General features: G+C 44.5%; 1 protein-coding gene across 1 annotated transcript in view; it reads right to left on the reverse strand.

The window, feature by feature from the left end:
* The window catches only part of LOC144773916 (N-acetylated-alpha-linked acidic dipeptidase 2-like), a 696,330-nt gene that overhangs the window by 531,421 nt on the left and 142,590 nt on the right, over nt 1-22,319 (reverse strand). Inside the window, exon 5 of the mRNA XM_078658978.1 lies at nt 10,766-10,867. Coding sequence (XP_078515104.1) covers nt 10,766-10,867 — 102 coding nt within the window. The remainder of the gene's footprint in view (nt 1-10,765; nt 10,868-22,319) is intronic.

Here is a 22,319-nt window from a genome sequence, read left to right on the forward strand (position 1 = left end):
AATACAGCCATGAATGAGCTTCAACAAGATAAAAATGCTCTAACTCAAAGTAAACTGGCTTCTGTGAGGACAGAAAGGCTTATTCGTTGTAGCATGGGTCAAGCAGTGAGACATTCCCTAAAAAAAACACATATGGTATACTGGAAACAAGTTGAGAAGATAGAGGCAAGATGGCGGCAACAGGGAAGGCTGTGTGAGCAGCTTGGTCCCCGCTCTGGGTTTGGAAGGAGGAAAAAAAAACATGAAGCATTTTACCCGCGCAGTTCCGTAAAAAAAAAAGGAAATCGGATCCTGATGCTGGTCGTGATTTTGTTGGAATTAAAACAGAAAAATCCTCTGTACTCTCTTTGTATTCCAAAATCAGCGTTTGTGCTCGACTCACAGGTACTTGGGGAGGAGTCTCCTGATTTCCCGCGAGTGCCAGTAAACTGCTGCTGTCTCGCTACGCTCCGGATGGTGCCCAGGCTTTTACTTTTTCTACTGATTAGAGCCCCGGTTTGGCGGTTCCCGGCTCTGTTCGTGGGATTACACCGGCAAGTGGTTCGTGGGCGTGGAGGTGTGCAGGGCAGAATGTCTCGGAAAGTGAACACGCGCAGTGTGAAAATGAAGTCACAGACTGCTCCGAAGCAAGGCATTGAAAACGCAACGATGGAGAGCCCCGAGAGACGGGTGACAGGGGAGAAGAGGAGAAGTCAGCAGCACAGACTCCCTCAGGTACAAGTCAAAAGAAAGGGGGCGAGCGTTCTGCGAAGTCTAGTGTTGCCTTGCGCTCGACGAAACAAGGGACATAAACTCTCCCAGCACAAATCTCAAAGAATACACAATCTCAATTATTAAGCAGTGAGAGCACAGTAGTAGATACTCTTGGTGCTGTAAACAAAGAAACCTGCTGTATCTCTCCCGTTCGAGACACTGTATTAACGGTTCCTTTACCTGCTGTAATAAATGTATTACTTGTTGGCATAGAGAAAGAGAAAGGAATTTGCAATGAAGCAATCCCGGGGAGGGCATTATGGGAGATGGAGCCCCCAAGAATACTCTTTTGGAAGGTATTACTGGCAGCTTGGATAATCTTGCTTCGGAGATTGACTCATTGGCATTAAATGAGGGTGCTTTTGTGCAGGACTTGACTGGGTCTCAAGATATTCTTGATAATTTCTACTCTATGTCTGATCATTCTTCAGATGAAAGTACAAGCATAAGTAATGATTGCGCCGATTACCAGGAAGAGGGCAGCAGTGTCGATGATGAGCTAAGATCGAAGGAGCCTCTCCAAGATCTGCAATAACCACTGTAAAAAAGTTAAAAACTAGAAAAACTCAGCATGTGAACTCTAAGAATAAATCTTTAGATATGGGTGTGGCCCCTTCAGAGAATACTATATCGGGACCCCTTCTTGAAGAAGGTTCTGGGTCTGATGCAGCATTTAGGTCAGGGGAGCAGAGCCCTGTTCAGGAGATCACTCTGTCAATGATTTACCACACTATGATGGAACACAGAGCGGAAATAAAGTTAGAAAACACTTGTACCCAGGCAACATGTTGTAAAGTACAGAATGCGGTACGGCGAGTGATTAAAATATGTTCAGATACCTCGATCAGAGTAACTGAAGCAGAGACAAGAATTTCAACTCTTGAAGATGACCTGGCTGCTCAGAAAGCTGAAATTAACTCTATCAGAGCCCAACGTGATGATATTAGTTTTAAGCTCTCTGAGTTGGAGAATCAAGCATGCAGGAACAATTTATGAATTTTAGGTATTCCAGAGAAAAAAGAAGAATCAGATGTACGTAAATTTGTTTGCGAACTTTTTGCTGAGGCATTTCCAGAACTGACTCTGTGGGATTGGCCAATGGAGATACAGAGGGCGCACAGGTTTCCTTTTACCATTAAAAAAGGAAGGCAAGGGGAGGAAGATCGTCCTAGAGCTATCCTTGTTCGGTTCAGTAACTTTCTAGCACGAGAAGCGTTTTATGGGCTAGCCAGGCCCGACAAAAAAGACTGCAAAAGGTTGTAACTTTTTTTGTTCGTCCTGATTTTTGTCAGTCTACAGTAGTTAAACGCTGGCATTTGTGACAGCTTATCCCGGGGTGCCAAGAAAAAGGAGCGACGGTCTATCTCCAAAATCCGGCTAAGCTAAAGACTATTGTAAAAGGTCAAACTAAGTTGTTTTTTTCTGAAATTGAGGCCAAGGAATATCTGTTGTCTATATGATGTGGTTGGGGTTTGGTTGGCCAGTGATGGAGACGAGATTGTTCTGTGGGAGCATCATGCTTAAGGAAACTTTAAGTTATGGGTAACAAAATAATGTTATTCTCCTTCCGGACCTAGTAAAGGGGATGGGGGGCGGCACTCCATATTTTCAAGGACTGATGGTCCTTGTGCCTCATATGGTGGGCTGGGTGGGTTGGGTGGGGGGTGTGAAGCAGTGGGAGGGGGGTGGGGGAAGGAAGGGGTGAAGGTTGAGGGGGGTGGTGGACGGGGGTGAAAAGTCAGCAGCAGCCATGATCTTTGGTGAAATTGGTTTGGTTTTTCTGAAACTATTTTGTTTAGAGAACTGTCATATAAAAGTCGAAAAGAGACACGTACATATCATGCAAATTAACTTGTGTCCCTTTTATTTTCGGAATATGGATTGGAAATTAAGGATATGTACGCTTAATATCAGTGGGCTCACTGACCTAAAAAAAAGAGACATGTTGACTAAGATTGTTCAATTATCACGAATTGATATATTATGTTTACAAGAAAGACATATTGCTTGGGCAAAGAGGGGATGTCTGAAAAATTTAGGATTAGATTTAGTGGCATGCTCAAAGCAAACTGTGATTAAGAGGGGGGTTGCCATTCTTATAAAAAGGGGTTTAGGGACGTGTTCTAAGATTCTGGAAGACAAATAGGGGCGGTGGGTAATTGGATAATTTAAGATTAATCTGAGTAGATTTACGTTGTGCACTCTATATGGCCCGAATTTGGATGATTCTGAGCTTATGAATTTTATTAACACCGAATTAGCTCAATAGCCTCAACCAGTGATCATCTGCGGGGATTTGCATATACACTTGGAGGCTAATTTTGATATTAGGACAAATTTGGGGTATATTGGAAGAAAACATCGGACTTTTAGGGCTTTACGGGATTTAATTGTGGAACATGGGCTTAATGATGTGTGGAATCTGCTTCATGCAGAAGGTCCTGGGTATACCTTTTTTTCAGCCCCGCAGAAAAAATGTGTTCGTTTAGATTATTTTTTTTATTTCGCAGCAATTGATAGGGACATCTGATTTAGAGATTCTGCCTAAACGCATATCTGATCACAACCCCTTAATACTGGATCTGATTTTGGGTCCACATACAGGTGATGGGAACCGGACATGGTCTTTTGAAAGAAATTCATCATTGGATGAAGAGTACTGTCAACATATGGCTAAAGTCATGCAGGAGTTTTTTAAATTTAATAATAAAACTGCACCGAATAAGATAGTCTGGGATGCCTTTAAGGCGATACTTAGGGGAGAGACCCTTAGTTATTCGAATGTACAACGCAAAAGAAGATGGGCTAAACATAAGGATGAAAGCGATATGGTAATGTGGGCAGAACGCAAATTAGCCGATGCAATTAGACTAGGCCAGGATACAGCAGCGGCGCAAAGAGACCTAACTATCAAAAGGGCGATAGTGTATTCTAATATTGCTGACCAAATTGTGCTCAAATATAATCAATATAAGCAATAATCTTAGGAATTTAGTGAAAAACTGGGAGAATTTTGGCAAAAAGACTGCGGCAGTAAGCAGTCTTTAACGATATTTCGAAGATTTTTGATCTGAATGGGATCCTACAAGAAACCAAAGATGGGGTTTAGAAGCTTTCCGTAAATGTTATCAATCCTTATATAGTGCACCGACAGAAGAGAAGCTAGGGGGGCATATTGCCGCGGATTATTTGAAAGATCTAGAGATCAGGGAACTTACTGAAACGCAAAAAGCATTGTTATCTGTACCCATAACTTGGGAAGAAGTGGAAACAGCTTTATTGGATCTAGCTCCAGGTAAAGCTATGGGTCCGGATAGCATTCCACTTGAATTTTTTCGCACTTTTAGAAAGATACTGAAAAAAGAGCTAATAGAAGTTTGTCAACAAGCTTTTGTGGGCAATCCCCCAGATTCTTGGTCTGAAGCAACTATCGTAATCTTTAAGAAAAAGGGAAAGAAGGATACCGACATGGGGTCATATAGACCAATTTCGCTTCTTAATGCGGACAGCAAGGTCTACTCAAAGATACTGGCCACCAGACTGAATGATCTCATGCCTAGTTTAGTTTCTAAGAGACAACATGGATTTATTTCTAAGCGAGATACAACTGACCATGTTAAAAGAATTATACCTCTTTTGGATTGGTCACAAGCTACAAACTCTCCTGTCGCGGTTGCACTGTTAGATGCTGAAAAAGCATTTGACAGGGTTTCCTGGAAGTTTTTATTGTCTACTCTAACTTGGAAGGGATTCCCGGTGGAATTCATTAAAGCAATACATGCATTGCATATCAATCCGAAGGCTGCAATCCGTATTGCCGGGAATTCTTCGGAAAATGTAGCAATAACATGGGGGACATGGCAAGGATGTCCTTGTTCCCCCTTGTTTTTTGCTTTATATAGCGAGCCCTTTTTAAATAGACTAGAAAGTGATGTAGGAATCATTCCGGTTCCGATACATCAGGCAGCGTATAAAGTGTTTGCATACGCAGACAACATTGCAATTGTTACTCCCGAAATTAAGGCTGCCTTACCAAAGATAGTTGAAGCAGCCGAGAAATTTGGGGGGTATTCGGGTTACAAATTAAACATCTCTAAAACACAGCTAATTAATTCAGTTGTAGGACGCACAAAGGATATGAGTTTTTTGTCTGAAGCCCTATACTTAGGCATCAAAATCTCAGCAAAAGTAGATGACATAGTGCGGCTGAATACAGATCCTATATTAGGCTTGGCAAATAAAACACTAGAAAGGCTGAACAATCTCCATTTATCTCTTTATGAACGGAGCAACGTTTTAAAAATGTTAATTTTTCTGAAATTTTTGTATTTATTTTGCACGATCCCTCTTCTTTTTCCCACATCTTTTTTTGTTAGAACTGACAGACTGTGCTTTAGGTTTCGCTGGAGTTATCGCAGATCTAGGAGGGCTATGAAATGGTGTATACTACCCAGATATAAAGGAGGTTGGGGGATTCCTAATTTTCGTCTCTATTATTGGGCTGCACTCTTGAAACATATGGGTGTTTTGATCTTCCATGATGTCACAATAGAAGAATCGGCAAGCCCCTCAATTTACGAGATGGTATTGGGTAAGGAGCGAAGCAATGTCAAGTGCGCATAATTGAGCCCAGCTACTACAAAAAAACGAAATTTAAAATTATATTGACTGCTTTTGAAATCTGGAGAAAAGTAAAAGACAGATTTGGTTGGAATTCAAATTTGAATTATTATACACCTTTAAATAACTGTTCTCTATTACCGGAGGTATGTAGCAGGAATATGCATATTAGGCGATTTATTTCAGGGGAATCAAATACCTTCCTTTCTCTTTTTTCAGTATAAATATAATTTGGCTAGGACAGAAGTTTTTTAAAGATCTTCAACTACGAAGTTTTCTGGATTTAAAAAATACACAAAACCAAATAGCTATTGATAAAGTTGGTATCTTAGAAGCACTAAGGATAAAACTGAAAATAGGCCCAATTTATCCACTTCTGTTAAAAAAAACTAGACGATGATTTGGGTGCCTGGGAGGATAAATGGCAAAGAAAACTAGGAATTGACAGAATAGATCTGGCTAGAGCAATTGAACTATCGACAAAAGTTCTATTTAAGGGCCCCCTAAAAAGTCAACATTTTATGGCCTTATTTGATTTATACTATACCCCTGCGAAACTGGCAAAATGGAAATCTATTAAAGGGGACAAATGCACTCGGTGTGGTGCCATTGCTGCAGATGCTGCTCATATGTTTTTTACTGTCCAAAATTAAGTCAATTCATTTCTAATGTCGAATACTTCCTTAATGCTAGTCTGGGAATCCAGGTGCAATTATCAGCAGAAATGGTTATCATGGGTCTGCAGTCAAATCAAGCTAGCGGGAGGAAGGAAGCAGAACAAGGGTTTCTATTTATTTGTATGTCAATTTTTGCGGCTATGTATAACAACTCAATGGCTAGATGTAGAACCACCAGTCTCTAACAATTGGCAATCCAGATTACTCTCAACGTTTTATTTAGAGACCGCAGTTTACAAATCAAAAGGAGTTAGAAGAAAGCTATTTGGTCAGAAACTTTGGTCTCCTTTGTCAAATTGGATCTGAATCAATGAACTATTGAACTGCTGCTTTAAATGGAATTATGCTGTAATATATTGTGTTGATTTGGTTTTATTTTGTGTATAACCTGACTGTGCAGATGTACTTGGTTGCTTGCTGACATAAATGACAATAAAAAACCACTTAAAGAAAAAAAGGAAACAAGTTGAAAAATGTCAATACATTTAGAAAGGAAACCAGAAAGCAAAAACAGTAGTATTTAAAATAAATAAATGTGATCAGCACAATGCCACATGTAGTAATACAAAAGTTACAACACTTTACCCGAAATTGGCTTCATTACAATCTGCCTTTCGAACAATCTTTAAAAGCATTAAAACATTACTCCTTTGAGTTGATGCTGAAAATAGTCACTGCCAAACTGATTTCAAAGCTGCCATATGGGAGAGAGGCTTTCCCAGGAAAATTGGGCGTTTTCCTGAACAGTTAACAGAGTGCAGTATTTTTAGAGGCACAGATATATGCAGCCACGAAGTCTGTTGTTTTATTGAAACCACAGGTTTTTTACGCAGAGAAACAGAAATAATTGGCTAATTTTTATTCTACCCTTCCTAAAAAAATTATTATCTTTTTATTAATGATGTGCTTAAGCTATATGGCAATAGAAAAGCACACTGACTATCATATCATGCTCACTATAAAAGGAGCTGTAATTTATGGTCAAAAGTGAAAAACTCCTGTTTTTTATGCTATCGAAAAGGTACATTTTAAATATCATTTTTTTTTTTTTAAATCAAAAATGTGCTCTAAACCGTCTCCTATACATGAATGGATTGAGAAGTTGCTATTGGCTGATTATTTTTAACATAATGTTGCTAACATTTTGTGATGACTCTTCTTTTAGTCTTCTTTGTGGCACTTGCCACTTTCATGGACTTGATTGTTTAAATTAAGTATTTTGACTGATTGAATCATAAAATGATCAAGTAAATAAAAAGTGCCTCATAGAAACGTGTTTGATAAAGAAGGCCAATATCAAGGTGAAACAAATAAAAAAGAGGTCGCCATCCTTTTGACAGTGAGATAGGCCCATTGCGCGCCCGATAAACAAGTGAACATTGTTGGTTTGAGGTCGGTGGCTGGTTCTGTGGAAAGTTTTACCTTCAGATCTTGACTCCTCTTGGATGTCGAAAATCTTCAGCTGGAAAATCCTGCTGTTAATAAATGACCATAACACCACAAGGAGAGTCAGGATGAATCCCACCCACTGAAGCCAGAGGCTCTAGCCAAAAAGCTCAGAGTTGGAAAAACAATTGAAGTAACCAGGGTCTTTTTGAGGGGGTGGGCGGGGTTGGCATCACAAGTTGTTCTGGACCTGCTGTAGTTTGCACACAGGGCCAGGAAAGGCTGCTATGTTGAAAACTTCAATTACTCCAGTGAGAGTTTTTTTTCTATTCTAGACCACTTCTTCCAATTTCAGTGGCAACACAAGTTTGTTAACACAAGAACTGTTCATTACCGATTGGTTAATCGTACATTCTTCTAGGTTGATCACAGTTTCCTTCATCTCATGACCTTGGATCCTCACCAGCCAATGGACCCAAGTTCTACAGGAGCAGACTGCTTTCAGTGGCAGGACCATGAAGACCATTAGCCTTGCGGGATAGGAGGAGAGTGGTGGTATGAGTTCTGGAGCAAAATGTTAGAAGCATTGTTTAAAGATGGAGCTCGAAACAGCTCTGTACAATACTCTGGCAAGCAGGCCAGTATTGTACAGTCCGCCAGGAAGGCACAGACATATTTCTCATTACAGCCAGGCGGATACAACCAGTGGGGAGGTAAAGCAGGATGTTTTAAGTCGTAAAGTAACCAGTCTTTGGTGAGATCTCTAGCCAGCAATAAAAACATCTCTGGGATTCTCACTGTCAGTTTTAACAGCAAAATGGCGCCCTACCGTTTCTAGATACATGCTTTGTGGTATCTAACAGTTCCTCAGTACTATTCTCCAAAAGTCGAAAATGGTGACTTCCTCTCTCATCTCAGCTGTGGAAAGCTCTACCAAGCATCCTAACTCAACCCTGGCCATCCCAGCTCAGACCACTGAGCATCAAAAGGAAATGTCATCATTGGTGCCTCCTGGAGCGCATGGCTCCAATTGGTCTGCTGGGCCTCGTTTCAAATTGGCGAAATGGACTTTAGATTTATTCAGTCACAGATGTCACTTTTCGCACGCTGTAAGGGTGTCCTCACTCCTTACTTAATGCTGAGTGACACATTATTTTAAGCAGCACCTGTAAGATATTCAATGGCTGCAGTCCCAAAGATAAATATATATACCTTTTTAGAAAGCACTTAAGATGATGTCTGGCAAATATAAGATAAGAAACAGAAAGTTACCTTCACTGCTATTCTTTTCAGCTCAGTTTACCTATAAACAGCAGCTGTTCCTCCGCAATGGTGGATTAGCACCTCCACCCCCCCCCCCCCCAGCCAGCTGAGGGAAGGGAAAAATAGTATTATCATCATTTTATTTTTCCTCTGGAGGGAGCAGAGTCTTTGGGGACGAGGCCACGCCATGCCAGGCACAAAAGGGGAGTGGTGGGCAGCACAGCTTGGCCAAACCCTCATGCGCATTGACATCTCCATATCCGAGCTGCATTGCCAGATGGAGAACAGCAGGCGTTGGCTCCCAGTCCTCTATGGAGCGGAAAACAAGCCTGTTAAGGCCAATCCCAGTGCTTCTCTCATGCTGTGTAGCATGAGAGAAGCACTGGGATTGGCCATGGGGAGTCTGGGAGCCTTAGTACGTACACACCAGGTAGGTGAAGAGCGGCGATCGGCAGATAAGTTTTCTTTTTTTGTTTATTTTGTCATACGTTTGATCCCTTACCTCATCCCCTAACTCCGCCCAGCTACTCTGCCGCGAGACCAGCTGCTCCTGCCTCTAAATTGTAAACCTGGCTTTGATAGTACTTTGTAAGCAAAATCCACTAACTGATTAACATATTACATTTTGTATACCAGGAGGTGTCTTGCTGCAGAGGATGCTAGGCAAACAAGCAATCTAAAATTGCAAAAGGATGAAAAGCTACCTGGGATACTCATACTTTCTGAAACAATGCAGGGGTCCTGCAAATAGAGAGTTGCCCCACCTGAGAGAGAGATGGTCAGTGAAGTGGAAACAAAACCACATATCTTTTATCCTTTTAAAAAACGCAGCTGAGTCGTGGTCTGAAAAGCAGGCTGCAGCCACTGATGAGTTCAAAATATCAGATGAGCACTGCAAACAACCGAGGGCGCGGGCCGCACCCCAAAAATGGATTCAACAACAATACGGATGCCCTGCAGGCACCATTTTCACTTCCGAAAGTGCATCTGTAAGCTAACTGGCGTGACGCACTGCTAACCCTAGCCATAGTCAAAAAAACAGCCAATGATTTTGGTGCTGTTAAGGTAGGGGCTTACATTTCATAAAGAACATTGCCTCAGTGCCTAAACTTCTGAACACATCTAATGAAGCAATATAGGAGTGAGAACGTCCACTGATCATAGAAAGAGATGCATCATTTTCCTATGTGAGAAGTCTGCAGATGAATGCAGATAGTAACGAAGGTAAGCTGTTCCAGTCAAAGATCCATCAATCATGAGAACGAACCTTGGATTCCCTCCTAGTTGGGGGTGCATATTCATACCCTGTGGATCACTCCAACATTGCAGAACAGCGTATATCACTCTCTTTTCGTGCATGCATCCTCACACAGGCGGGATTAAGTCGCTGTTGATGAAGTAGGACCCCTGGGATGGTGGTCAGACTGTAATCACTGCACTGTGGACCTTTGGTTGCTATGCACTCTCCATGCACTTTGTCTTACAGCTGCTTTGGTGCATCTACATGGCTGTGTGTCTTTTGTCTGCTGGTGAGGCTTTCCAACCAGGTTTGGAAATTGGGTGTGCCTCACAGTCGCTGCTGCAGGAGTTGCCTTTTTGGCCCGGCGTGGCCTTGTTGGTGGCAGGAGCAAACCCTGCTTTCCGCATTGCTACATCTGCTTTTGACTTTAAACTTTTAATGCACAGAAAGAAAACAAGCTGTAAAAAATAGTGATAAGGATGTCGAATAACTTTTAGAAATGTTTAAGCATTAAAATTAGGTATGCTACTGAGCAGCAGTTATCACATGTAAGTACTTCCTGGTGTTTTTTTCTCTTCCCTACTAATGGGTATTAGTTCTGTCCATCACAAAATCTAGTAGGCAGATATAATGATTAAATAAAAAGTGAGCATCTGACAATTGCAATACTTCTGGAGACCTTTCATATAATTGTCAATTCCAATATCTTGCCATGTGTGGATTATTTAAGAAATGACATCAGTACCAAATGTTTTTTACCATATTCTAGAAGCAGCATTGATCTGATCTTGAAGTCAGTAGAAACGTTTGTTGCTTTTATATTTACCTCTGGTTCACCTTGCGCTGAAAAAGCATTGTAGGGTGGCACTATATCCGTAATATTCTCATATCCCTCAGGCGGTGGCTCGAAAAGGGAGGTATTAAAGATCTATAAAAAAAAAAGCAAAGTTTAAATTATCTCCATGCTCATGCCTGCATATATCACAGACTTTGTAGCACAGTTTAATGTAACTCTTTGGTGCTCACAAGAAAAGCTCTAAGCAGGAAAAAAAAATGGGCGGATAATCCAAAAGGTCGGAGTTCGAAGCTTGAATTTTGTTACAAACAGCCACGGATGCTGTGTCAATGTAAGCAGAACAACGCTTGCCTTAACCACTCGTATGCGTCGGTGAGGCAGTCAGCGCTCTAGATGCAGAGCGGATGGGCGGGGTGAGGAACAGGAAGGATCGGGACAGGAAGGACCGGGACGCGGCTTAGTAGGTAGGGCTGGGGGTGGGGAGGGATCGTTTTTAGGGCTGTGGGCTGGTTTTAGGGTTCAGGGCGGGGGGCTAGGGTCACGGTAGTTTTTGTGGCTGGGGGCCGAGTTTTAGGCCTCAGGGGGGACGAAAAGAGCAGTTTTCACAGCTGGGGGCCAGTTTTTGGCTTCATGGTGGGGCGCTGGTGTTGGGATAGTTTTTTGGCCTCAAGGCCGGGTTATAGGGCTCCAAGTAGGACTCAGGGTAGTTTTCAGAGCTGGGGTAAGTAGATTGCAGGACTGGGTTTTAGGGCTCAGGGTTGGGGGGCTGGGGTGTGATCTTTACCAGGCATAAACCTTTACCAATAATGCCTTTACAACAAAATTCGTTGTAAAGGCATGCAGGGTGAAGACGCTGTTGTTGTTAAAATCGCATGGTTAAGTAGGGTGACTGGGCGTCCCGGATTTGCCCAGACGGTCCTCGTTTTTCACCAGCTGTCCGGGCAGATTTCGAGAAATTTAGCTTGTGTCCCGGTTTTCAGAAAGGGTTGACTAAAAACGGGGGGGAGGTGGGTTTTTTATGTTTTACAAAGCAGGGATAGTTAGCAGTTGTTCCAGGAAAGCAATTTAATTCACAGGCAAGCTTCTGGGTTTAAAAATTGCATCTTATGTATGTTCTTACTGCCTGTTTTGTAATTCTCTGCTGAGGAGCGCTGTCATGTTTGTGCGCTTGCTTGAGGTAAAATGATAGTCCTTCTTCTATTTTTGTGAAATGTCCCAGTTTTTTGCTTTAAAATTCAGGTCACCCTATGGTTAAGGCATGCGTGGTTTAGCGACTCGTTCCATAATACAACCCTTACAAACAGATTAATTTGCAATCAGGCCCACAGCACATGTGTAGTAACCTTCCATATGGTATCAGGAGAATGGCAGTCACCAATGAGTTCTGTGATCACATAGAAGAACAAGGTCAAAGGTAGAGTTCAATCACAGGCTTCCAGACCTAAACTATAACACACAATATGCAGTTTATGTACGATAGGAAATAGTGATTACCAAAAGATTTCAACTCCATCAATCAATATTTATTACGAAGGAAATGGCTGGCTTTAGACTACCCACAGCCGCTGGTTGCGATTGTGAGTACCTTACATATTCCTAAATGGGCTTCAATGTCAGTGGTGAGTATTATGGATACAAATGCACATATCCCCATTAAGTATGATGTCAGAGGATTGTTCTCAACCTGCCTATCCGAATCCAGGGCCAGAGGCCGCCCCTGCGGAACGTTTGGGGTGCTAGCCGGACATCTGGATCTAGATGGATGCGTGTTCCTGGGTGAGTCTTTGCGTGTCTCTGATGGAGAATTAGGGTTGCTGCGTCTGTTCCTTTCCCCACCTCCACCCCCTAGTTTTCTTTGCCACCCTTACGTGCCCCATCCTCACCTGCCTCCCCCTTTGTGTCATGTGTGGGTGGGGGGATCTCTATCATTAGAGAAATATTGATATAGTTACCTGCTGCCACAGAACCATTTTGTATAGTCTTTTGCTGTTTAAGTTGTTTTATCATTCACTATGTATTGCAGGTAATTGGTCAACCTTCACTGGTATGAGAAAGGCGGGGCCGGCATCGGCCCCGCACCAAGTATGGTGGGGCGCACCGGCCCCCACCCACTCTCGGTGGTGGGGCACTCCCCCATCTCGTCACCATGACTCGGCAGGCGCGCCTCAACAACTAATTGGATCCCGGGTCTCCTAGTGACCCGGAATGGATGGAATCACTTCCGGGTCACTGTGGGACAAAGGGCCAGGCCAGTTAGATCTGGCCTTGCAAGTGAGGGGTTAAAAGGCCGAGGAGCACAGGAGTCTGCCTCTTTGACTCCGTGCTCCACGGCCTGCCACTCCAGCCTCTAGGAGGCTGTAATTCTTTTTCCCCACCCACTATCCCCTTAAGCAGATGATTGGTTTTGTGTTTCATGAAGGTTTTCACAGGTTTGTTCCAAATGTATATAGATGACAGGTGTGTCGTACTAATATGTTTTGTTCCTTAGAACTTTATGCCATTTACAGGTCATCATTCGTCGCATTAATTGCTATTCCTTGGTTAGGCGGTAAGGTCATTATTGGTGAGCAGTAAATTTAAGGTCCTTAGAGGGCTGCACCATTCTTGAATGGGGTGGCCCAAGGGGTGGGACAAGTGGTCTCTCCTAGAACTCCAGGGGGAGTTACAGCCTGTTGGCTACATGGGTGCGGGGGAGGGGGGAGTCATGCTTTCTCTAGGCTGGTTGGCCGCGCCGCACGTGCACAATGATGCCAGTAAACGGCGCAGAGATGCAAGGGCCTCCTTTAATGGAGTTAACAGAGCGTACGGGGGTAACAGGGGGGGGAAGTACCCTCGCGGTAAACGGGCCCTCTGCGCATGCACACTTCGACGGAAGGGCATGGTTAATAGGGCATACGGAGGTAACCGGGATGGGAAGTTCCCTCTCGCATGCCCTTTCCGACAGGAGGGCGTGGCTTAAGCGATAAGGATCTGACACAAGTTAGTGACCTTGCCATAGGCCCAAATAGGATACGCAGAAAAGTATATTGTATGATTGATACGTTAGATTCGGATAGGAAATACCTTGTACTAGAATTATGTTAAGGTTAGCTATCTGATATCTGTATATATCAATTGTAATCAAATGTCATGGAACGTGTTCTGCGTAATTGTGTAAATATTGTTTATTTCAATTTTTGATTTAATTTTATGTTTTAATAAATACGGCCGGGGTTGTACGACTCCCGCCTCCAAAGAAATCCCTCTCATGTCCTTGTTAATAATGTTTGTTAACGGAAGGGGGGGTCCTCCGGCAGTGCCTGGCCATATGCATTGGTTCTATCCGATTATAATAAAAACATGTTTAAAACAAAAAGTATGATGGCAGAGTGGGTGCATGCTTGTTTTGACACTTTTTAACCAATTTGGTCCATCTTCTATCTGCTGAGTATTCTTTTGCCACCTTTGCAAACTGCTAAGACCTTAATGATCATTAGATAACCTTTATACGCAGAAAGAAATTCCTAGGTGATCTGCCCTGAAAGAACTGATTTTTTGCATGAGTACAAAAATTGGAATGGTTTATTGGCCCAAGCGAAATCAAAATGTTTAAGGATAATACATATCCAATTTTCCACCAATTTATTCAGAGGATTATAGAAAACCCCAGGAAACACACTTGTTGGCTGTAATGTAAAACATGGGGGGGGGGTTATTCTTTAATAATGCACAAAGGCCACCATGGGTCAAGACAAAAAAAGAGTGGAAGGAATGTAGGGGGGATTTCTTTTTATAGGAAAAATTCTCTCACACACCTGTGGGTGACATGCTTCATCATAGGGAACCTCCTCACACTGCGAACCTGGTGGCACTTCGGGCTACAACCCCCTCACTGAGAGGGAGGAGCTCAGGGATGTTTTGATTGTTTGCAACACGAGGTGTACTAAAACCTGTGATGAGCCGGGTGTGGAGGTAGACCGTAAGAAAGAAAGTGTTGGTGAGGATAAAACTAACTCCCTGGTGTGTTGATAAACAATTATATTGGTACACCCAGGGGTCAGGGTTAAACCCAATTACACCACCATACCCAGAGAATTCAACCTAGCATGGTTGCTTGTGATCATAGGGTTGAAATGTTTCAGCCATAGGGCCCTCCGTAGAGGTTATTCTTTAAGCCCACTAATCAAAATCTACTAAACTATGTGTATCTCCACTGTAATTTACAGTAGCAAGCTCAGAAAACGTAAATTTCCACAATTATATGATCAAGTAGAGGAAAGAGCAGGTAGACTTTTACTTAATTTAAGATCCACCTTTTCCATAGAAACAGTCGAACTGGAGCTAGGCACTAGCTCCACGCCGGTGGCTACCTTCTAGGCTGGCTTTTAATTTAAGCATATCTCTAGAGCTTAATTTGAACCAGTGGATGTCAATGAGGTCACTGAATTATCTGAATCAGACATTCACCTAGAGCAAGAAAGGAAAAAACAAAGCAGAAATATGGAGAAAGCAAAATACAGTGAACCTGTGATAAAGGAATAAAACAGGAACATGACCTGCAAGAGTGAGATAAAGTGGCAGTGAGTGTTTGGTAGTGAATTAAAGAGGCCTGAGGTGGATTTTAGACTATGCAGTCTTTAAATTACGTGCTGACATTCAATTGCACTGGCCGTGGGGTTCTGAGCAGAGCAATGGAATGCCTAGCTCCACCCACTGCAGATGATCACTCAACATGCCTGGACTGCAGCCTGCTCTGCCGTCTTGCTGCCGGCCATGTTACCAGGTCGTGTTTGGTTGTTTTGGGCTCTAACTCTGATTAGGATACTCCAACGTCATCACCAGGGACCAGGACCCAACGGCGAAACTCAGCCCAGTGAGTGAGCCGCTGGGCACCGGCAGGAGCCAGAGGACGAGCAGGGGGAAGGGAGCACTGGTGCCTGTTGTCCACCCGCATGTGGTATAGGCAGAGGTGACGTCACGTAGGTCCCTCGCGATGCAGCTTGCTCCCACCTGCCCCACCACCCACCTTCATTTGCTGCTGATCCTAGAGCCACTAATGTCAGGTGTACCTCGGATGGAAATTCCCCAGTCATGGAAGTTGGCAGAAATAGTTATCATCTTTAAGAAGGGGGATCGAGCACGTCCAGTGAACTACAAGCCCATCAGCCTCGTAGATTATTTCCAGAAAATTCTCTGCAAACAGGTGCTTGCCCATCTCCAAGATTGGATCTGCGAGGAGAATATTATTTCAGAGTGGCAGGCCGATTTTAGGGCACAAGTGAGCACCCTAGATCAAACTTCCGTTTCATGTGTATCTTTTGGAGGGAAGTGACTATCCACAATGGCAATTTGTACGTTGTCTTTGTTGATCTATGAGCCACTTTTAATATGGCTCTGAGATTAAAACTATGTGAAGTCCTAGAAGATATGGCTGTGCCGACTCCCCTTCTGAATGTCTTAAAAAGGCTTCATGCGAACCCCCTTGCACAAGTGAGGTGGTGGGATAATGGGGATCTAACGGAGACGATTCACATTGGCAAAGGAGTTAGACAGGGGTGTGTATTAGCGCCCACCCTGTTCATTAATGATGTTATACGTTTTTTGAGCAGGGATAGTTGTGACTCTCCGACAAAAGGAGAGCAATGGGTCCCTGCACTCCGCTGTGCTGATGACACTCTGCTGCTCATATCTAAGTCGCTGCAGGAGCTCCAACAGTTGCTGAATGACTTTCAGGCATTTTGCCTGGAACGTGGGTTGGAGCTAAATAGCTCCAAAACAAAATGTATGCTTTTTTCTCCCAGACTAAAGACTAAATGTAAGAGATGGCTGTATGTGGGTGGCACCCCCTGGAATTAGTGATTATCTGGGCATCAAACTTACACAGACATGAGTTGGGTCCCACAGCTGGAAAGAGTGCAGCTATCCCAGATTCAACAAGGAATATAGTGAAAATCCACAGGAAAACTATATCTAGAAAGATGGCACGGCGCTAGAGATTTATAACAGCAAAGCTCTTGGTGCAGTTTCATATGGTGAAGAGCTGTGGGGTTGTTCAAATTCTAGTGAACTGCCAGTAATTGAACACATTTTTTTTTTAGCTCCCTGCTGAATCTTCCGGTGTCCACCCAGCTGATTCCACTTTACTTAGATCTAGGCCAGAAAAGAATTGCTCATTAAATTATGCTAAGAATGCTCATGTTCTGGCACCGGCTATGGTCTACTGCAGCACTTTTGTCCTATAAAGTGGGCCTCCATGAATGAATGACTCCAACTTGTGTGGACAAGATCTTGTGGATGCGCACACTTAAGAGTTTGTTACAGAAATTAGGACTAGGTGCATACTTGAGTCAACCAGAAACCCATAGTCAGATTAATAAATCCAGCCTCAAGGCTGTATACTGGGGCACTATTGAGGCTGATTTGATAATGAACTGTAAAGGATCGCTTTCGGCTGCTTTTATGAATTTTAAACTGACATCGTCATTTGAGGCTACAATAGATGAAATTGTACCCCCGCTAGCAAGGAAACTGCAGCTTCGGTATGGCTGCCTACCTGCAAATAATTTTAAAGGCAAATGGTGCAAAGTAGGAGACAGGGTTGAAGGAAGTTGTGCCTGTTGCCAAGGGGTACTTGAGTCACTTGAGCCTGTTCTATTTTTTTGCCCCTTGTACAACCAATCTCGATCCAAATTGATAGCCCCTTTATGTAGAAACCTGGGAGTAAGTAAGTACAATGATGCGTATAGAATACTGCAGACAAATAAATCTCGTATGATCATATTCTGTACAGCCAAGTTCATAATGGCTATGTGGATCAGGCGTACCAAGAGTTCCCCTGATAGTTCCTATCCTGTGCCATACAGTATGGTTCCTGCTAAAGCTGTACTGTGGGCTTTGTACTATTTTGTGTGAACATTGTTCTTTTAATATCCCTCAAGATATTTATTAAGTTTTATTGTTGTGTTTATAGTATTTTATGATGATGTTTCCCAGTAAAAATAATGATGTAATTCTTATCGCTCTGCTGTGTTGCTACTGTAATGAATTTTTCTGGTATACATAATGATGTAATCCTTATCGCTCTATTGTATTGCTATTGTAATTGACTAGGAAGGAGTATTTTTAATGTTCTATGTCCTAATTGTAATCGTGTTTGTTAAAGTCTTGTAATATGGTCTATTTTTATGATCTATAGTGATCGAAAATTAAGTTCTTTGATTTGCTCCTGCTAGACCTCTCCAGTCACACCCTGTATGAGTTTGGCAGAGGAGAAATCTAGAAGATGCCAGCCGGAGAGTGGTTTTTGCCCATCAACACAGTTAGGTAGAGGGAAGAGCAGCGGATAGTATCGCTGTGTCAAGATTGAGCCCAGTGCCTGCGGAAGCGGCCCAACTAGGTCCGGGTGTGGCTTGCGGTGCCCAGTGTTCCCCCACCCACTCCTACCGCTCATATTGCTCCCCCTCCACCCAGTTCATCAACTCACCAATTGAAGCGCAACCAGGTGCTTTGGCCACTGCTTCCTGCAGCCCACCAAGTACAATACAAACATGATGAGATAAGATACACTAAATAAGATCCACCTAAAACAAATAGCGCTGCAATCCAGGCACCCCAGATGCAACTGCTATGGCACTGATGAAGTCTGACAATGGGCCAGCTATGCACTGCTTGCTCATAGGCACTACCAAGATTGCTGGGTCTTACTCTCTCAGTTTGCGCAGCAAGCCCAGGAGAAAACAAATATTCCAGGATAGCTGGAAGCTAACGCACAGTGTTCATTCAGCAGAGAACCGGAGGAGCACCGCACCGGCAAGTGCAGAGGCAGCAGGAACTGGAGCTAAAAATAAATCCACCACTGACTTAAACTGCCCTGCGTTACAGCTTACAGGCACCCCAGTAGAGGACCACAGTATAGACAAGGCCTTATCACAAAGGGCCAAGAAGCGCATGAAAAAGGACACTAAAAACCTGAAGAAAAAAGACTTGTCTCTCACTCAAATCCCTATAGGCATCTGGGAACACAAATAGAGACTGTCGTAACAAAGGAAGGCACCCTCAGAGACTAAGGCCCAATCCTCTAAATCCCCCACATCAATGGCTCAGAAACTGTTCCAAATCTTTCAAACCAAACATTGTAGGAAACAACGCATCCACACTAGACGCAGCCCACAGATTCAAACCGCCAGGTGCCTATGAGGTCTTGTATACTAAATTTGCAGAAATCATTGTAAACCCACCAGAAGCAGTCCACAGAACTATACCTCCAGGTGACCCATCGGTCCTGGTGGGGATGGCCGGATAGCTCACTGAGCACAGCTCTAAACTTGAAATCCACAACTGCTTCTACTCAAACAGAGCCCAAAAGACACCCACCACGAAGCCGCCTTTTAGTGGGGAAAACCATTTGTTTAATATCTGTTTATTGAGCAAAAGCAATTAGGAAACAATACATTTCACAGGTAGCAGAAGGGAAGGGGCCAGTGGTCGAAGTGGGGGAAAAAAAGTAGGGGAACTGTGGATGGAGAATCAGGGGGCGGGAATAACCGAAGATTGAATCAGTGGGCGGAGTCAGGGGCGTGGCTAGAAATAGCAAAACATACCAATTTTTTGTACGTTTAGCATTTCACTGACCAGTTACAGCTTATAACGTTATTTAATTAAAACAATGGATAAACATGTTTGAGATTTAATTCAGGAAAAAGCAAACACTCATAGGGAATACAGGTTTATGTAAAGCGTGTGAAATATAACCAGGAACAACATGTTACCTTAATGCTTTTACTCAATGTTCAGAAATCCATGATTATTTTTTGTCTCAAACATTGAGTTCATGAATACAGGGCTCCTCCTGTACACATGTGTTAGGCAGGGCTCAGAAGAGAAAGGAACTCTTCAGAAGAATCTAGACTCACGGAAACCCACAAAGGCTCCTTCATATTCATGTCGCCAGCTAGCTGCTCAATCATAATATAGCAAAAAGAACAACTGAATGCAGAACAATATCATACATTCACCCCAGGACAGAGATCTGGGACTAAATCCATTGTTTCTTTGCCCACCATGCCATTCCAGTTTGGACCCAGCCATATGCAAATCAGTCTAGATTCTGCACCCAATGGGAACAGTCCTGCCCCCTCCCTTCTCCTGCCCCCGTCACCGCTCCTGCCCCCGTCACCGCTCCTGCCCCCGTCACCGCTACTGCCCCGTCACTTCTCCTGCCCCCGTCACTTCTCCTGCCCCTGTCACTTCTCCTGCCCCGTCACTTCTCCTGCCCCGTCACTTCTCCTGTCCCTTCACTTCTCCTGTGCCGTCACTTCTCCTGTCCCCGTCACTTCTCCTGTCCCCGTCACTTCTCCTGTCCCCTTCACTTCTCCTTTCCCTTCACTTCTCCTGTCCCTTCACTTCTCCTGTCCCTTCACTTCTCCTGTCCCGTCACTTCTCCTGTCACATCACTTCTCCTGTCCCGTCACTTCTCCTGTCCCGTCACTTCTCCTTCTCCTGGCCCCTTCACTTCTCCTTCTCCTGTCCCGTCACTTCTCCTTCTCCTGTCCCGTCACTTCTCCTTCTCCTGTCCCGTCACTTCTCCTTCTCCTGTCCCGTCACTTCTCCTTCTCCTGTCCCGTCACTTCTCCTTCTCCTGTCCCGTCACTTCTCCTGTCCCTTCACTTCTCCTGTCCCTTCACTTCCTCTGTCCCTTCACTTCTCCTGTCCCTTCACTTCTCCTGTCCCTTCACTTCTCCTGTCCCTTCACTTCTCCTGTCCCATCACTTCTCCTGTCCCATCACTTCTCCTGTCCCATCACTTCTCCTTCTCCTGTCCCGTCACTTCTCCTATCCCGTCACTTCTCCTTCTCCTGGTCCCTTCACTTCTCCTTCTCCTGTCCCGTCACTTCTTCTCCTGTCCCGTCACTTCTCCTGTCCCGTCACTTCTCCTGTCCCTTCACTTCTCGTGTCCCCATCACTTCTCCTGTCCCGTCACTTCTCCTGTCCCGTCACTTCTCCTTCTCCTGGCCCCTTCACTTCTCCTTCTCCTGTCCCGTCACTTCTCCTTCTCCTGTCCCGTCACTTCTCCTTCTCCTGTCCCGTCACTTCTCCTTCTCCTGTCCCGTCACTTCTCCTTCTCCTGTCCCGTCACTTCTCCTTCTCCTGTCCCGTCACTTCTCCTTCTCCTGTCCCTTCACTTCTCCTTCTCCTGTCCCTTCACTTCTCCTGTCCCTTCACTTCTCCTGTCCCTTCACTTCTCCTGTCCCTTCACTTCTCCTGTCCCATCACTTCTCCTGTCCCATCACTTCTCCTGTCCCATCACTTCTCCTTCTCCTGTCCCGTCACTTCTCCTATCCCGTCACTTCTCCTTCTCCTGGTCCCTTCACTTCTCCTTCTCCTGTCCCGTCACTTCTTCTCCTGTCCCGTCACTTCTTCTCCTGTCCCGTCACTTCTCCTGTCCCGTCACTTCTCCTGTCCCTTCACTTCTCGTGTCCCCATCACTTTTCCTGTCCCCGTCACTTTTCCTGTCCCGTCACTTCTCCTGTCCCGTCACTTCTCCAGTCACTTCTCCTGTCCCGTCACTTCTCCGTCTCCTGTCCCGTCACTTCTCCGTCTCCTGTCCCGTCACTTCTCCTTCTCCTGTCCCTTCACTTTTCCTGTCCCCGTCACTTCTCCTGTCCCCGTCACTTCTCCTGTCCCCGTCACTTCTCCTGCCCCGTCACTTCTCCTGCCCCGTCACTTCTCCTGCCCCATCACTTTTCCTGTCCCTTCACTTCTCCTGTCCCTTCACTTCTGCCCCGTTCACTGCTCCTGCCCCCGTCACTTCTCCTTCTCCTGTCCCCGTCACTTCTCCTTCTCCTGTCCCCTCACTTCACTTCTCCTTCTCCTGTCCCTTCACTTCATTTCTCCTTCTCCTGTCCCTTCACTTCTCCTTCTCCTGTCCCTTCACTTCTCCTGTCCCTTCACTTCTCCTGTCCCTTCACTTCTCCTGTCCCTTCACTTCTCCTGTCCCTTCACTTCTCCTGTCCCATCACTTCTCCTGTCCCATCACTTCTCCTTCTCCTGTCCCGTCACTTCTCCTGTCCCGTCACTTCTCCTTCTCCTGGTCCCTTCACTTCTCCTTCTCCTGTCCCGTCACTTCTCCTTCTCCTGTCCCGTCACTTCTCCTTCTCCTGTCCCTTCACTTCTCCTGTCCCTTCACTTCTCCTGTCCCGTCACTTCTCCTGTCCTCGTCACTTCTTCGGGTGGAGGATAGGCACATTTACTTATTTTGCTGGGTTTGCATCAGAGGTTTACCGCAAAATGGGGGGCATTCTAATTTTCGGACTACTCCCTTGGTTGGATGGAGCAGTGAATGCCGCTCTTTTAGGGAGTGCAAAGCACACTCTCATCACGTGCTGCTTGCCATTATAAGTGTAGTTCAAAGTTCGGGGCATTTTGATTTTCTGGCTTCTCCCCCGAGCAGAGCCTCACACCTTAAAGGCCACAGGATCGCAGAGGAGGGCTTAAGGTCTCGTTGTCCTCCAGTTAAAGGGGTCTGGCAGTTTAAAGGAAAACCCTGTTCTCTTTATCACACCTCATGCAGATCTCACTGGCATATCCTAAAGGCAGGCAGCGGGCAG

Source organism: Lissotriton helveticus, chromosome 8 (assembly GCF_964261635.1).
Source record: "Lissotriton helveticus chromosome 8, aLisHel1.1, whole genome shotgun sequence".
Classification (NCBI taxonomy): Eukaryota; Metazoa; Chordata; class Amphibia; order Caudata; family Salamandridae; genus Lissotriton; species Lissotriton helveticus.